This window comes from Silurus meridionalis, chromosome 8 (assembly GCF_014805685.1).
Source record: "Silurus meridionalis isolate SWU-2019-XX chromosome 8, ASM1480568v1, whole genome shotgun sequence".
Taxonomy (NCBI): Eukaryota; Metazoa; Chordata; class Actinopteri; order Siluriformes; family Siluridae; genus Silurus; species Silurus meridionalis.
Window position 1 is genome coordinate 19,504,847 of NC_060891.1, and position 19,352 is coordinate 19,524,198.

General features: G+C 38.3%; 1 protein-coding gene across 3 annotated transcripts in view; it reads left to right on the plus strand.

The window, feature by feature from the left end:
* LOC124389971 (G patch domain-containing protein 2-like) overlaps positions 1 to 6,260 on the plus strand; it is a 34,068-nt gene extending 27,808 nt beyond the window's left edge. For all 3 annotated transcript variants that reach the window (XM_046855603.1, XM_046855605.1, XM_046855604.1), the window contains exon 10: positions 3,282 to 6,260. In XM_046855603.1, coding sequence (XP_046711559.1) covers positions 3,282 to 3,442 — 161 coding nt within the window. In that variant the 3' untranslated portion in view covers positions 3,443 to 6,260. The remainder of the gene's footprint in view (positions 1 to 3,281) is intronic.
* Positions 6,261 to 19,352: the final 13,092 nt, after the last annotated feature.

The following is a 19,352-nucleotide window of genomic DNA, read 5'->3' on the forward strand; positions in this document are numbered from 1 at the left end:
CTTTTTCTCTTTCTCCTCCTTTTGTTCCATCCTAACCTACTGTCCTCTCCTTTTCTCTCCTTTGTCTTTCCATTCACTTATCTCCTCCTGTCCTATCATATTTCATTCTAACCCTTATTTTCTTTGTTCCTTGCTCATATTTCCTTCTTTGGCTCTTCTCCATTTCTATTCTTTTCTCTTCCTGTCCTCAATCTCCCCACTCTCCTCTTTCTCTCTTCTCTTCTCTTCTCTTCTCTTCTCTTCTCTTCTCTTCTTCTCTTCTCTTCTCTTCTTCTCTTCTCTTCTCTTCTCTTATTTCTTTTTCCCCCTTTCATGTCCTTTCATGTCCTTTCATGTCCTCTCCTCTCCTTTCCTTTCCTCTCCTCTCCTCTCCTCTCCTCTCCTCTCCTCTCCTCTCCTCTTCACAGCAGCTGAAGTCTTCATGAATGGAGCAGCTGGTATGGTTGAGTCTAGTGTAAATCGTGAAAACCACTCTGCTTGTATGTTGGCACACAATCATTCATAAAGCCATTATGAAATCCTGTAATGGTTGACACACATCGAGCCGGTCTGGTGATAAATATCAGCCTTAACACCTGCAGAAGGACATTAGAAAGCCACTCAGTCAGGACTTCTCCAGTTTATACTGATTACTATGCTGGGTAAAGTCTTTTTATTTATTCATTAAGTTAAATTATTTCATTACCATTGTTTAATGACTCGGCTTAATAACTTTTATTGTGCAATGGAAAAGTATTTTCTAACATTTCTAAACTAATTTTTGGAATTTGGATGTAAGTATTATCAAGTATAGGACATGCTTCACAAAACTCACTATTTAATTTCTGTTGGTCAAAAATATAGGCAAATGATGATTTAAGCATTTTAGAGCTAGTCAGTAGTAATGAAACAACACACTTGACTATTTGCTATATTACAGCATGTATTTTATAAATATTTATTGGAATGAGCAGCCAGGGGCTCTAAGAGCCACAGCATCAAGTGGTTTTCCATTTGCCAAATCCGTTGTCCTCTCGTCTTTCTAGTGGATGTTGCTTAGCTATATACAGTAAGTCTCACAAAGGGCTAATCATTAAATAGCCATTCTGTCCTATTCATTTAAGTGCATGAATCAGGAGCCTCATTACTGTCAATGTATAATTAGCTGATTAATAAACATTGGAAGGGCAGGACTGCAGAAAGTGGTTGGGAAATAATTGTTTTTTGAGAGGCTGAACACAAGGAGCCATTAAGACATTCAAATGCTATCATTCCAGCTGAATCATTTGCTGGTTGCAAACCTATAGATAAAAAATATATACATTTTATTAATGTTTGCAAAAATGTGAAACATTCTGTTAGCCATTTTCAAATAATAAAATATCTAAAGCAAGGCCTGGGCTTAAATTGAACAGCCTTGACCTTTGCTTAAATATTTGAGGGTCAGCAGTTTCTCATGGTCACGTGATTAAGTGTTTGGATATTTGTTTAGGTCAAACACAGCTTACGGTTAGCCATTATTCCCTCCAGAAATATTAATCAATGATCCTGCCTTTTCCTTGCCATGCTGGCTCAGTTTGGAGGGGAAGTCATCTGGAAAAAGGCACAGGCAGATATAATGGAAACTAGCTAAAGCACATGTTAGTGACGGCTGTATTACTTAATCCTGCGAGACAGCCCAGAGCCACAATGTCAGTTTTAGTTCCCACTTTAGTCGTCGAACCCAGGAGCTCATCTCAAAATGGCCATGTAACATGAACAAACTTCTGAAGTGACCAACCTCGACAGGACACTCTAAATGATGTTTTTATTTCAGAGTGTGCAGACTCTGAGGGTGGTGTATTTTGTTTGTTTTGCAATGATAAATGTTGCATGTATGTAAAATTAGAATTTTGAGAAAGATAAACTCTACATTATGTCAGAAAAAATTTAATAGAAAAATTTTAGTCCTTGTGTATTAACACTGATTAAATACCGTACGTTTTCATTTTACCTTTTTTTTTTTTTGAGCACACCTAAAATGCATTTTTAATCCAGAATAGTTAACAATACCAAAACTGTACCACAATCTCTGTTAAATTAGTAAAAATATATAATTCTACCCTATGCATTTTATGGGTGTGTTATTATCAATATAACTTTTATAGTTGAACATAATGATTATATTATTTTACTGAGAGTAGAGACTTTATAAGAGAGTATCAGTATATAAGAAATAAGTCTCTACTGCACTGTCTTCATATGTGACACCAAAATAAGCCCGTCATGAAAACTGATCTAAACGAACATAGACGTACCTTTACAAAAGTTAATTATTCTGAATTTAAGCATTCTTCAAGTTTCTTTGCGTTTTGCATCTTATATTTATTATATTAACATGTCATAACACCTAAACGACACATACAGCTAAACCAGACATTTTTCTGACCCTTATGTAAAGCTTGGAGTTTGCTATTTTTAATGTTTGTATGAATATTCATGACAACTTGACCATTATGACACACACACACACACACACACACACACACACACACACACACACACACACACACACACACACACACATATATATATATATATATATATATATATATATATATATATATATATATATATATATATAAAACACTCATTTATCAGCCCTACAATTGTCATTACAGTCAGTAACATTACAAATAGTACAAAAGGGCATATGGTACTAGTGACAATGTCCCAGCGCTACTAAAACTGAGGTCCAGTAAAACATAGTTTGCCAGTTTCAGAGTGGAAGAATCTGTTTCCTGACCTCAACCACACTGAACACCTTTTTAAATGAACTAGTAAACTGCAGACTATTATTGTTGTTGCCAAATAGTCAAATCTCCACAGCCATGCTTCAAAGGTTAGCGGTAGGCGAGTTTGGTAAGAGTGGAGGTTATTATAATAGCAAAAGGGAAGTAAATCTGGAATGGGCTTTGAAATAGCAGAAGCTACAAAGCATTACACAGTCATTCGGCATGACTGTGAACCCAAAACAACCTGGAAATTGTCACAGAAAACCTTTCCTTACTTAGCTTGTGGTATGTTTGATAGATGTTGGTTTTTTCACGAAGGGCTTGTGCAGGTGTTTGAACTCTTCCTTTGAGTTATGTGGTGCAAAAAATGGTAGTCTATGTATCTGTTTATTGGCTAAAATTTGTATTCAATTGTCCATCAACTGACTCCTCATGAACAGGTTATTCAGTTTTCAGTATAGCTAAAGCTAAAAATTTTAAACTAATTCCTGTACTGAGATATCAGTGATGTTTTTTTTATTTTCACAGTCTACCTCCCCTTCAGACGAGAAGATGCTAACCAATGCTGTGAGACGCCGTTCTCTCCTGGAGGAGACGGTGCACTCTCCTTGCCATCCACTTCACACACACCAGACTTCATCAAACCAGGGACTTCATTCAGTAGTCAGCGGGAACACGAGTATGACTGACACACTCTCACATTGGCTGCCCTCTTCATGGGCACAGCTGCTCAGGGTGGATATCCTAGACTAGCACTCAGAGAATACTGGCGTGAACCGAAAGAACTCTCTGGGACAAAACTTTCCGGATTAAGTCTTTCCAACCAAGTAACCATCATGCAGAAAAAAATGCTAATGCATTCATTTGGGGTTAAGATGTAAGCCCAAGGCAGCTAACCCATAAGTCATCACCCCATTCATACTGATTCAGACTGAGACTTGATTTCTCTTTGTGACTATAGAAATGTCCACTTGGTTAAAGTTTAAAAAAGTTTTTTTTTTGGTAGGAATGTTACAGAAGTAGCTCATTGTGTAGCATCACTAAAGCTCGATACATTGTGCATAACAGAAGATCGACCACCGAAAATAGAAGGAAAAAAACAGGTCCCTTATTAACATGGATATGAAACGCTAGAGTGCTCTAAAAAAAACACTCATTAGCACAACAGAGCGAGTGTGTGTTCCTGCACCCTCCGGGGGTCTCCACTCTCGGCTTCACAATCCACATTCAAATGTTCACACATTAAAGTTTAGTGCAGTACAGGGCCTGCTGAAACTTAATTTGAAGTTGTTTCGGTTGTCTTTATATTTATGGCAGTTTGGGGTCACTGTGAATCAGTTGTGTGATAATAGCATCAGCTTGTCTGTTATTATTATTATTATTATTATTATTATTATTATTATTATTATTATTATTATTATTATGAGCATGAATTGCTGTAAATATTTCATGGACCATCTGAGAATCCTTCATCTGCTTGTGCTTTTTATTTTATTTTATTGGAATTTAATACCTGTTGTTTACTGGAACCATTTCGATTTCAGCAATCAGTATAATGAGACTGCTTTTTGCTCCTGTTGACATTTATAAATGGACCAGCATGGCTGTGTAGACAGCTGTGGGAACTGTAGTGTCCCTTTTCCACCGTGCTCTTCATCCATATGACCAGCTGCCTTGAATTGACAGCTTGCTCGCTGTATTTCCTTATCGTGTTTTTGTCAATTGTCAAAGCTATTGCCTCACCTGTCGGTAATTAGTTAGTTACCATGACAATGTTACCTCACGAGCCCCTCCTCCCATTGCGTGAGCGATGCCTGAAATGAGTTTCGTTGGTGGGGCAGAAAGTGGGAGTGAGGAGGGGGACAGCACGATGCGTGCACCCAGTCAATCATCTCAGCTACAGTTAAGGAATCCAGTGGGCTGATGCTCCTCATATTTCATCCATGGTAAAGATTACCTGTCGGCCCCAGAGGAGATGTATTGATCTGTTTTCCTTTTTTTCTGCCAGCAATCACCTGACAAAGGCACCTAGGAGTGCAGTAGTGAGTGATGCCTGTTCATGTCTCCACCCACTGTGGTGTATTTTGGGGTGGGGTGGGGGGATTCAGCGGGGTGTATAGGCGGTGGGGGTGGAGGGGGTTGGTGGTGAGGAGGTTTGCTGCCCACGATAATGTCAGCATAAACCCTGCATGAACTTAAGCATTAAGTCATGAACAACACACTCAGAGCTTCTTTACCTAGAAAAAAAAATCTGCCTCTGTTACTCACTAATACACTGCAGTGGCATAAAGGGAAATTTAATTCAGTAGGATGTGATCATGTTATAACAAAATAAAATCACTGCATGTTTAATGACAATTAGATGAATGTGATGCCCTTTTGCATTTTGGGTGGATGTCAAGCAGTAGCTGGTAGTCTTTAGAATTTGTCATTTTATTGGTAGTCATATAAATAAACAAAATAATTGATGCATTTGGCATCTGGGACAGTTGAAAATGGTCAAAGTCGTTATGATCTTTATCAACATCAATATCATACTAGATATAAAAGAATACAGAAAAGGTTTTGGAACTTTCATGTTTCAAGTGGACAAATAATTATAAAAAGCTGATTGTGCTGGATGGAGTTGAGTTAGGGTGTGTTTAAAGACTCATAATGGATAAAAAATAAATAAATATCTGAGTAGTTATTGCTTCTGGTCCATAAATATTCTGCCTTTCTTTAGAAAAAGATGGTGATAACATTGATTACACACAAATACTAATGCATGTCCTTCTGTGAATGTATAGTATAGCAGTGTATCCAATGCTGTACTGTGATAAATATACACATTTAATGCTTGTTTTGAAGATCTGCAAGGCATTTTCACTATGAACATTCAGGTAAATATTCCACAGAATTGTTAGCAGTATAAGACAGTATCCACTGGACATGTATTATGCATTGGATATAAAATATATACATTTAGGCTGTATTCCGAGTTGAGTTACGCATGCTTACTGAAGATTTAATTTCAAAATTGGTAGACAGACATCAGATGTAATCCAGGCTTGAGCGCTATTCACAAGCTTGAGTAAGAAAGGTGTGTTATGAGTGTAATTTATGTTTGGGCTGTAAATAGATTTTAAAAATGATGGCATGCAATATGACCAAAAAAATCAACTCAAGTAAGTGTATAACTGAGCTGCACAGTTTTCCTTTTGTAAATATTCATTTAACTGTTGGACATGAATTGTCAACTTTGAATACGGCCCATACAGCATCCACATTTCTTTTATTGATGGAATGTTGTATGGCACACTTGAGCGAAACTAGTCAGTGTCATCCGGGCAGCTATTTCTTCGCATATTCAATATTGCACATGTTACTACAGTATATGTGTGTTATTGATGAGAATGCATGCATACAAGTCTTAACTGTCATTGTATATCAATGGAAGCTTATCAGTAGATTTGAAATAAGCTGAACGCTTGTAATGAAAACATTAAAAAACCCGATATGTGATTATCAAATTGTGTCGTGTTGAATCCTTCTACATTCTCTCATATAGTATTTACAGATCTTGTTTGGTTTTGCAGGATCTAAACTGTTAAATGTACCTAAAATCTCAGACCTACAGTACACATGAGCTATAAATCAAACCCCATCTATGTGATGTGAGATTGCTTGGTGGTCTACAGTGCATGCTTCTTTTCTAAGGTAAGAGTACTTTTTCTGTGCCTTCTAAATTGCCCTGACAGACAAATGACTCTAAGCTTTGGCTCTAAGCTCAATCATTAGGTGGAATGTGGTTAAATATTATATCTTGGGCAGCCACTAAAGATGGCTTCCACCCCGTTTACTTTTGCTGGAAGAGACTGGCGATTTTCTGTTTACCATCGGTTCAGAGTAACAAATCACATTTTTGGCTGTATGTCTCTTATTTTGGCTTCTCTCTCTCTACTTTGCTTTTCTCCTTTGAAAGATTGATAGATAGATGGAGAAAAAATCAATGCTTTGCTGCAGTGGCAGTGAGTGAGCTTTGTCATGTTTAAGAGTACCTGATGTGTAGAAACAGCTTTTTCCTGACTCGCCTCAGCTGCTGCTACCTCTTGAACGCTATTGAGTGAAAGTGGCATTGAGAAACAGACATGACAGAGTGGCTAGCTTTGCTTTGCTTTAATCTCTGGATCTATCTCGCTTTCTCTGACACCTGCAGCCTTAGTCTTTAGTCCTGCTTTTTTCTGTCTTTAGTTGTTGCCAGGTTTGAGTGGGCAGGTTTACCACCAAATGGGTAGTATGGTAAATTGGACTAGGTGGGTCTGTTATTGTTTTCAGACTCAATCACATGCTCAGCAATAGACACTGCATTTGGAGGTTTGTGGTCATTCATTCTATTAATTATTTTGCACTTTCTTATGAATTACCTAATTGAGTTGGATTTTCAATTCAATTGATTACTTAAAGGTACTGATCATAGACAATCTACTTGTTTGTCCTCTTGTTTATAAATTTTGTTCTTGTTTTTGCTTTCACCTTTTTCTCTCAGATTTCCATTCCTTTTTATTCTTTCTGCCATTCTATTCAAACCACGGTGTGTGAAAATGAGGTACGCAGGAGGTTTTGCTTTTTGACAGCCAATAAAAACTCCATAATGTCCTCAATCCAAGTGGCCTCATTTAAAATAAACAATAACTAGTGTCATCACTCAGCTCCCACTTCCATGTTTTGTCATTTCCGTCTCTCTCGCTTCTTTCATTAATGCCCTTTTTTATTTAATATATAGCCCATGAAAAATGAGAGACTCCTGTCTTGGCGTGTAGATATTTTGTTGCTGATGATGTGCGACGAATTTCCATCATAGCTTTGTTTCCAGCGGGCAAGCGCATAATCTTTTACAGTGCGGGGAGGGTGAGCTGCATGTCCATCAATCTCCTGCACTTATGGCTGTCGCTGGAGCAGAAGCCAAGCACAACAGCCTACAACACACACACAACCTGGGGACACACCAGGGACATGAGTACATTGTAAGTCCCTTGCAAGGGAAATAAATATAAACCATTTGGCTTCTTTTTTTTTCTGTTTGTTTCTTTTTCTTACACATACAGTTTTTCATGCATGTACATAGAAAGCACAGTATGTACTTTCATATTATCATAATATTATCATAAGCATGATTATATCATTATTATAAAGCCTTAATCATTAAGCACAATGCTTATAATACTAAACTGTTTCGATTAATGCCCCATTGTGACTAATAAACATTCTATTTTTACATACAATGTGTTACTACTTATATTGATGAAAAACATTCCAGAATTATTTCACATACAGTATATATATACATTTGGTGCTTTGAGTACAATCTCTCATACTGACCACTGGATGTTCAAAATGGCACCTCATGGCAAAGAACTCTCTAAAGATTTGAGAAATACAATTGTTGCTCTCCACAAAGATGGCCTGGGCTATTAGAAGATCTGGAACACCCTGAAAATGTGTTACAGTACAGTGGCCAGGGTCATACAGAGGTTTTCCAATAAGGGTTCCACTTAGAACAGGCCTCGCAAGGGTTGCTCAAAGAAGTTGAGTCCCTGTGCTGTGCATCAGGTGCAAATGCTGGCTTAAAAAAACAGACACGAGTGCTGTAAAGCATTGCTTTAGAGGTTGCAGAAGCAAAAGGTCCACTACACCAGACCACTGCACCTCCACAACTCCTTACATCTAAACCACTAACCACACCAACGCACCTCCCCATAGCTTAACTACACCACATCACTGCACCGCCACACCTCCCAATCTCTAAACCACTAACCACTCCACTTCCGAACTTTCCCACATTTTAACCACTACACCAAACCACTGCACCTCCACATCTCCACAGCTAAACCACTACACATCACTGCACCTCCATACCTCTCCACAGCTAAACTACTAACCACAGCACTACACCTCCACACCTCTCCACAGCTAAACCACTACACCAAACCACTGCACCTCCACACCTTCCCACATTTAAACCCCTAACCACACCACTGCACCTCCACACATCTCCACAGCTAAACCACTAACCACTCCACTTCCGAACTTTCCCACATTTTAACCACTACACCAAACCACTGCACCTCCACACATCTCCACAGCTAAACCACTACACATCACTGCACCTCCATACCTCTCCACAGCTAAACTACTAACCACAGCACTACACCTCCACACCTCTCCACAGATAAACCACTAACTACACCACTGCACCTCCACATCTCCCCATCACTAAACCACTACACCACTGCACCTCCACATCTCCCCACGACCACACCACTGCACGTCTACCGATCATGATAACTGAACAACTGAAACTCTCTACCAGTACAATTCCTAAACAAAACACTGTAACAAAGAACCTTTCCAGGTGCCACAATTATTCTCTGTAAAACATCATTACAACACATTACAACACAAGTCACAGTACTTTTACATCCAACATTGACCATATTAGTAGATTTCTACACTGCATCCAAACACATATTTACAGCTTCACAAACCTAAGATACCCACCACATTCTACAATAAAACCATGAGGTTTTTTTTTTGGCGTTTTCCATAGCAGATAGTGGAAATTTTATGCAGAGGCACTTTATTGTTTCATATACAAGTACAGACCAAAAGTTTGGACACACCTTCTCATTCAAAGAGTTTTCTTTATTTTCATGACATCAAGGGCTATTTGACCAAGAAGGAGAGTGATGGGGAGCTGCGCCAGATGACCTGGCCTCCACAGTCACCGGACCTGAACCCAATCGAGATGGTTTGGGGTGAGCTGGACCGCAGAGTGAAGGCAAAAGGGCCAACAAGTGCCAAGCATCTCTCGGGGAACTCCTTCAAGACTGTTGGAAGACCATTTCAGGTGACTACCTCTTGAAGCTCATCAAGAGAATGCCAAGAGTGTGCAAAGCAGTAATCAAAGCAAAAGGTGGCTACTTTGAAGAACCTAGAATATGACATTTTTCAGTTGTTTCACACTTTTTTGTTATGTATATAATTCCATATATAATTCCACATGTGTTAATTCATAGTTTTGATGCCTTCAGTGTGAATCTACAATTTTCATAGTCATGAAAATAAAGAAAACTTTGGTCTGTACTGTATATATATATATGTATATATATATATATATATATATATATATATATATATATATATATATATATATATATATATATATATATATATATATATATATATAATTTGGTGCTTTGAGTAAAATTGTAAACTTTAAAATTGTAAAGTTGAAAGATCTTGGAGATGTAGTGAGTTGTTGAGCTACAGTATATTGGTTTGCTGGTTGTAAAAAGTGATGGTTTGGATATGTAAAAGTGATGTGGTCATGTGAAGGTGCTGTAATTGTAAATTGTGGTGTGAAATTGCTGCTGTGTGATTGTTGGGAGGTGTAAAGCCACAGTGGTCTTGTGGCTGGGAAGTGCGATGGTGCAGTGGTGAGGTTGAAATGTATCTTGTTTACCATTGTGAATAATCTCCTAACTGCTCACTGCTTCTTTGAGTCCAGGCTTGTTTGGCCTCCTTTCCTCTGATGCTCTGGGCTTGATTGACAGTAATGGGTAGTGGCAGGATCAATGTGAGAATATAGAAAGAATGTAATGTGTGTGTGTGTGTGTGTGTGTGTGTGTGTGTGTGTGTGTGTGTTAGTGCTGTTCTCACCAGCGGAACAGCGATTGAAAGGTTGCTTGGCCTGTGAATGAGGTATAAGAGGAAGTCTCTAATGTGTCTGTCACTCAACATAGCCTTTCTTATTTCTTTTTGAGACAGCACAGGTAACAGGGGTCATATGCTAAAAGAAAGGATTTGCCATTTACTATACCTGTTTCCCTCTTTTTTTTGTACAAATTTTATTTAACAAAAACGATGATACAACATTAATCATATCCATTGGAATTAGAATCATTTGATTAGCTTTTGTGTGCAGAAATGTGTGATTTTGTATAAAGCTATGGATATCAATGCATAATATTATTTCTGATATTTAGATTTGAAAATGTGTATTAATGTTTGGGAACATTTATGAATTTAGGATATCAGGCTTGTAAAAATATCTGATTGCATTCCACAGTGATAGCTATGAGAACCACCCATCCTTCTCTGTATGAGCCTTTTAGGGATTAGCTTGTCACAAGTATTTCCATTTTCAAAGCAAGATATGTCAGATGCAGGCTGGATAAAGTCTTTTTTTATCAATGGCTTAGGGGATGTGGGTATGTTTGATGTTATAGCAGTGAAGAAGTGCCCATAGAATCTTGTTCTATTTACGAAAAAATGTGTGTGAGAGCGAGACAGAAATGGCAGGTTGGGTATCATGAAAACAACCCTATTTCATACTTGATCAGTGTAGGATACACATGAAGAAGATGTTAAGAAGAAATGAAGTCATAACAGTGAATGGAGATATTTATTAGGTTGGACGTGGAATCCTCAGAAACATTGAGATTGTTTATTGATTTTTTGGTTTTGGCTGGCTGCTCGTGGGCAATCGCTCATGCCACTTAGATTCATCACTCAGTCCAAGAACACATAAGATACTTCTGCAGCAACCTTTTTGGGACTATAGTAACATCTGTGCCTGACTACCATATATATATATATATATATATATATATATATATATATATATATATATATATATATATATATATATATATATATGTAAATAAACGTTACGTTTTCATATTGGTTTTAATACAATACACACACAATAGATTGTTATAGCTGCTCACACCCTACGAGAAACAATTTTACAGTGGAGGTAAAAACGTGCATTGAGAGTGTATGCAAGTATAAGCTTTGAGTTTCACTTTGGTAAACAGGTAGTTGTTTTATGCTCCATTAAGGACTTACCACTTCTCTCTGCTTGAATGGACAATTATGTTCTCATCTTTCCAATAGGCCACAAAAAAGCACTGTACTGACAGCGTTGCACTCAGGCATCACCTTAGTTGCCCTGTGTGTGTGTGTGTGTGTGTGTGTGTGTGTGTGTGTGTGTGTGTGTGTGTGTGTGGCAGACAGACAGCATTGCAGAGAGCATACAAGGAAATTCTCACTATGGCCTCTGCTTAATTTCTGCCGAGCAGTAATAAAATGTATTGCCCATGTCCATGTTTCATCCCTATTATGTTTTTCTCTATATTCCTCTATTTATATAGTTTTTTTAAATCTGATTTTATAGCCACTGAGGAATCCCTCCAAACATGAGCACCACATTTTAAAACACAGGCCAATGACATTTTAGAAATGAAATCTCTCACCTTTGCTCTCTGCCCCATCCTTAGGTGCACAGTATTACACAGACACACACACACACACACACACACACACACACACACACACACACAGAGTGTGTGATATGAATCTGTCTGTGCTTTATTAGACAGAGCAGTGAGCTGTAACTGACTATTGTCCACAGATGGACTGGAGTCCACACCACTCAAGACCCTGCATAACCCTGCTGACAATACAATCAATAACCACACGTACATTACATGACCCCCCTATCTCTCTTTTTCTCTTTCTCTTGCTCTCTCTCTCTCTCTCTCTCTCTCTCTCTCTCTCTCTCGCGTTTCATACAGTTCTCACTCATTTAGTAACTATTCCTTCTTTTGATTTAATTTGATTTTTCTCTATATATTATCTACATGCATGTCTTATTTTTTTTTATATTTTCTCATATTATAGTCTTCTCTGGTCTTCTCTTCTTTTTTTTCCTAAAGCAATTGAGTGGTTCCTCTCTGTCAGTAAGTAATGGGCCGGATCTTCAGCAAGCTAAGGAGTGGCGTACAACACCATGCTCTCAACGTGGACCCTGGGGCCCATAAATGCTAATGCCCTCCACTTGCCTTCCTCATAAAGTCCAATAAAAGAGAGCCATAAATCCTCTCAATTAGCAGTGTCCATCAGGGCCGTTAATTGGAGAATGGAGACTCGTTGGTAGGTGACCTTGCGTGTCAGAGGTGATGCTAATGGCTGATGGAGATTTGTGAGTGATACGGGTTGGATAGTTGAGGTGTACTGGAAGCATACATAGTCATACACGTACATTTTCCTTAAAAAAATGTTTTCAATGTTAAAAACTCATGTTTAGTATCTTCTTTCTTACTCCCCGAGAGTTTAGACTGCAGCTGAGGCTCAGGATATTGTGTCTCTTGAACAGCTGCTGAGATTGTGATAATCACCTGTCTTTCAGCAGCTAAAATTTCTCTGTTCAAACTAGAGATCAAGCTTTCATTCCTGCCATCCACTCCTAGCTCGCACACCTTTTTTCAAAAACATTCAAGTTCAGAGGAAATAAAAGTGAGGCAGAGATTGAAACAGGAAGACAGTAAGAAATAGATAGAGAAAATGGACCCTGTGATCATGCCTCTGCCACCGGTAGCCTCTGCTCATCCCTTTCTCTCAGCAATCTCTCTTCATGTGGATTATTCATCAAGGCTGGGTTAAGCAGGAGCAGAGGGAGCGCTGAGCTGCCCACTACACTGAGAGGATACCGATATCTGTTTCCTTCCCAGCCCAGCCGGAGATAATTCAGTCATCAGGCTTTGAACCACAGATAAACATGTTATTTGATGGGTCCAGTGATGCTTCTTTGTATGACTGTGTGCTGTGTGGGTATTTTAACAGCAGGTACTGAGCATTAAGATTGCCCTTTTGTGTTATTTGTCTGTGAGGAATTTGGCAAAAAATAAATACCCCTAAACTGTCTAGGTAGGCCTGATTTATCTGCATTAGGCCAGAATAAAACATGGAGCCAAGATGAACTCCTCATAACGGTAGCATTCTGTCATAGTTAATCCTGCACTGATTCACTTTCCGTGATCTGCCTTTCCCCGGCACATTTTATGAATGTGAAAACGATGAGAATTCGGGGAAGCGAGAGAGGAAATTAATTTTCAATAAACGTCCAGTACAGAGTGGCTTTTGTTTCAGGCTCGTGGCACGTGGTGCGGTATACCTGCCAGGTGTTGTGTGCTGTGACCTGCACCCCTGTGCTCCAGGGCAGGCAGAGGGTGATGAAAGACCCCGGGCTAGCCCCATCAAAAGCCCCATTCAGGCAGAGCCATGGGCAGCACACAGGAGAACAGTGTCAGGCTGGAAACGTGACACCGTCTGACAACGGCGCTGCATGGCTTCGCTCCACAGCTGCTGACAGTCGCTAGCGCTGAGAGCATGGACGTTCACATTCTAGCAAAGAGTTAGAAAGGTGGATGGTGCTTGGGGGTGGTGGTTTAACTGCATCTGTATGGCATGGACAGTTACATGGAAAGTAATGTAGTCAAAAAAGAAGAAAAAAAATCTGTAGTAGAAGAGAAAAACGTACAGTTGGAATAAGTATCGGAACTGTACATGGTGTGACTAAGGGGCTACAATGAGATTCAATGGTTATAAATTGCAGTTTATTCTGTTCAGGTCTATTTAGTACAGTGAAGAGGTTACAAAAATAAAGTGCAACTATGCATTTAAAAAGAATATTGGGAATTGAACTTTACATTTTTTACTCTGATTAAAAGTATAAAGGTACAAATGTACATCAAGAAGAATACAGGTTAAAGTTAATGAAATTTAAAATTGTTATCTATAAATAACTATATAATAAAACCACAGTTAGACGGTCCTATAATAAGAGCCAGACCCATACTGAAGAGAGCAGCTGTCTGCTTGTACACCTGCATTCACCACAAGGCAAAATGTATCATAAATTCTGCTCAGTGTGTTAAATCAGTGCTGGAATGTTCTACGTGTCGGAGAAGAGATCCCACAGGGATGCTCACTGTGCCCTGTACCACAGGATAGACTACTATGCAGGGACACTGTGCTTTGATCATGGATACCCCCTGTGTAGCGGATTCTCTCCCTAATCTCCTTAGCACGTGCTTCCCCACACTTCCAGCAGGCTTCCCGAGCCATCCCGTGGCTCTCCATGCCTCCAGCATAGCTATGCCACCTGGCTGTGCATATACAAATCACCAAGCCTTGTTAGCATAGTTTAGTGAAGATGTCAGCTTTATGAGGCCACACAGCTTGCACGCACTGGTGATATGTGTGCGCGCATGTGTGAGTGTGTCTGTGACTGTGTGTGTGTGTGTGTGTGTGTGTGTGTGTGTGTGTGTGTGTGTGTGAGCAGAAGGGCATGACCCATGTTTGGGGGTGTTGAGGCATATCTCTTGGGGGGTTGGTACACACACAAGCTTCTGACACTCACTGTAAATTTGGGGATGCAACACAGGCCCCATGAAATGACAGCCTGCGTCTACATATAGGCTCTTTGCTTTAGTGATTTAATAAACAGGGGAGAGGGGGGCATAACATATGCAGACAGAATGAAAATAGGATAAATGAATCTGCCTCCAAACCAGAAGATTCATTTGACTGAAAGCAGACCTACATTTACCTCTGCATGTACTTTTAGAATAACATGTTTCCATTCTCATAAGCCATATTAGATTTTGCAATAGTATTGGGGAAAACAAAATTGAAACCAAAACGTGAACATAGAGACTTTCTTTGATGGCAGCAGAGCAGCCAGAACGCATTAATAGCCATCACATTGGTTTCTCTCTGTGTCTTGTTGTGATCATTAGCTCGTTAATCCAATTTCCCTTTCTGGTGATTGAAGGCTGCTCGCTGCTCTTACTTTATAACACAGATAAATCTGCAGCCTGTCGTCCGAGAAAATGTAATCTGTCACGCGTCAGCCCCGCACTCACTCACCTGATGGTGGCTAATGATGTCGAAGGGCAGTGGCGCTGCTCGTCTCTCCGCAGCCTTTGTTTGCCTTTACCAACACCTGATGCTGAATTCATTAATCGCTTACAATTAGCTCCCAGCATCGCCGTGCCAGTTGAGCTCCTTAAAGAGAATTATGGGCCATTAAGAAGCAGGGAGGGACTCTATTAGGGCTGACCTTTTCCTTTACATTACTGATATTTGAAATTTCATTCTGAATTCAATGAAAACTTCATTTTTATTCTTATAGCACAGGCTTTTTAGTTGCCACATTAAAATGGGCTGTTCTTCTGCCTGGAGGTCATTAATTATGATCTTTATAAATTAAATTAAGAAGATGTCAGTGCTTTTTTTCCCTCACATGTTAGTGAGTGGGCAGAGAGTTCCAGTCACATGCAGGGGCCATACTGGGATAAGACAGACTCCAACAAATATCAGATATAATCTAGTCTAATCATTTGGAAATACTGATTATACAGGTACACTTCATTTTAAACTACATATAGAAAATGACACTCAGATTATATAAAGATAACTTATAGAACTTGAACAATTTGAAGGCTGAGTTTGAGAATCCGTGATCATTTCTGGTGGAAACCTTTATTGCAGAAGACATTAGACATTTGATCCTCCCACTCACAGATGCTTTCACTTAGTAACTATCACTCTCTCTTGTTTGCACAGACTAACACACATACACACACATGCTCTTTCTCCCGAAGCCTGACTCGCATGCATTTATTTATTCGTTATATTTCCTAATACAGTTTGACGAATGAGTGACAGGTTGACACCTCATTCGGCGAGATTAATAGAACGACACAATATTTACGTCGCCGAGACAGCCAATTATCCCACCATCTATCACCAAGATTATCTTTCTGATTGAAAACTACTCGTCCATGTAATCGGAATTATTTGGAATTAGGAGGGAATTTATGGCTTCTTGTGTCGCTTTTTCTGGCCGGTGTTAAATTAGAAATATTAGATACATAAAAGAAAGTGCAGGAATGGAAGTGTATAACCCACACAAATAAATGTCATTTGCTTTTATTTCATTTTGTACTGGTGAAGATACAGTATTTGCTGTTGTGTGACAGTTTATACACATTAGAGTGTGAGTAATGGGAGTTTAAATTGAGGGCACAGGAAAAAAGCACAACAGATGACTTTAAGCAATAGTCGAAAAGGATCAATGAAAGGTTTCACTACAATGATGAATACCTATATACAGTATAGTGTTTATATTTACACTGACTTACAATTACCTTGTTTATACAACTGAGCAGGTGAGGGTTAAAGGTCTTGCTCAAGGGCCCAGCAGTTGCAGCTTGGTGGTGGTGGTATCTGACATCATGACCTTTTGTTTCAAAGTTTATTGTCTTAACTATTGAGCTACTATACCATTTGTTAAACCTCCCACTGCAAAAATGATTAAAGTATACACTTAGCACATGATTGGACATTTAACAGCCACTTTATTGGGGATAGCAGAAATAAAACAAGGTTTAAATGTGCACATTAAGGGATGCATGTGTTCAGGGACGATATTTAGGTTGTGGAATTCAAACAATCTATAAATCATTCCTCACAGCATTTCACCACCAGCACCAACCTGAACTATTGAAATAAGGCAGGTAGTATCTATAGATTCATGCTGTTCAAACCAACTCATCTGGCACCATCAACCAAGTTATACTGAAAGTCTATATGGTCAGACTACCTTGCCCAAGTCTATGAATAAATTATCCAGGTACATATTGTGCTACTAAGTTTTTCATTTTGGATATTTTGATGATCTTTCAAAAGTTTCTGGATACTGAAAAATCAGGATGTTATGTGCTACCGGTTGGGAGACTCTATAAGGGCAATTTATTGAATAATCTTGCATGACTGATCAATAAGAGCAACAACAAAAACAGAAAACAACTGATGATATAGTTGACTGCAAATAGAGGTGCTGTATTCCACTATTAGGTGAATTGCTTTTTCTTAGCTTGTCTTTTTATAATGAAATTTGAATCATGACGTTTGATCCTCTTATCTACTCTGGCACTGAAAAGCTTTTGGGGGCGAGCAAACCTTGCTTTTAAAAATAGTGAAAATTGTCACATCTAAGAATGTTGGTGTCGTTCAATATCACTGGCAGAGATGCATTCAGACTTGTAAACAGGATTAGTCTGTCCTGATATAGAGCTTTCACAACTGGCTTGTTTATTTTTATCCTCTTATTAGTAGAGTTGTATCCTTAAAGGGTGCCAAAATTATCCAGCAAATTGCTGACAGTGAAAAATGAAAGGTCTCTAACAGTTATTATAAGCAATCTGTCTGCGCTGTGCTACAATGTGACTGCTGTGCTTGCGATACCAGCGGGGGTGACCTGAGAGAGAGAGAGAGAGAGAGAGAGAGAGAGAGACAGAGGGAGAAACAGAGACAAAGACAGAGACATATTCACACCCTCTATATAGTGGAGTTATAGTTGACTAGTATGTTTCGTTCATTCTTATATAACCCAATATTTAAAAAAAAACGTTGAGGTGCTGAGTAAACTGTAAATAAAACACAATGCAATGATTAGCAAATCTCATAAACCAATATTTTTTATTTACAGTAGAACCTAGAAACAAATCAAATGATTAAACTAAGGAAATGTGCCATTTTAATTAAAAGAGGTTGAAGTTGATGACTGTAACATGTCTCAAAAAAGTTTGGTCAGGGCAACAAAAGACTGAAAAAGTAAGTGTTATGTAAAAGAAACATCTTGCTATTTAGTTAATTTGCCAAAGTTCAGTAACATGATTGGGAATAAAAATAATATCTTAAAGAGGCATAGTGTCTCAGAAGAAAAGATAAGCAGCAGTTCGCCAAACTGTGTTGACAAATTTTAGAACTACAGAATAAACATTATGAAGACTTTGACTGTCTCATGATCTACAGTACTAATGTCAAATGATTTTCAGAAAAAGATTCTTGTCCCTGTGCAAGGGACAAGGGCAAAAATCAATATTGGGTCCTCAGGCATCACTGCATTAAAAACAGGTATAGTTCTGCAATGGAAATCACTGCATGGGCTCAGAAACACCTCCGCAATCACTGTCTGTAAACACAGTTCTCCGTGCCATAAAGAAAGTGCAGGTTATAGCTCTATTAAACAAAAAGAAGAAGACATATATGAATATAATCTTGAATTTTTACTTTTCTCTCTTTATTGTAAATAAAATGAGTTCAAAAGATTTGTAAATCATTGCATTGTGTTTTTATTTACATTTTAGAAAAAGTCCAGCCTGAAATTGGGGTTGTAGATGTGTGCTGAAAAAGGTGTCCCACTGAACAGTTAATAAACATCCAATAAATAAAATAAATAATAAAATGTAATAAAAAATGTGGAAAAATCTATAAAACTCTCAAGCTGCATTTAATACAAACATATTACAAAAGCCAGGTCAAATGTTTTTAAAATATAAAAGTTTTTTTTAATATGTTTATTGTATCTTATCTTTTAGCCAAACGCCATTATAATAAGCTAAAGAAATCTTCATTACAGAAATGTAAACACCACCTATTGATTCACTGGAAGTTAATCCATTTAAGTTACCATTTATAAATCATACAGTAAACTGGTCTTCAATTTTGTTATCGGGCATTTAGGGGTGTTTTAATATATATTCACATACATTTTGATTAATTATATTAATATATTAAAACCCTAGTAATCAAAATAAATCAATTATTTTATATATGCCCTTAAAATGATTACACCATCCCTTATAGGTCTTAATATATTGTTTACATTCTGGTAGACATTGTTTATCTGGGCCTAAATATACA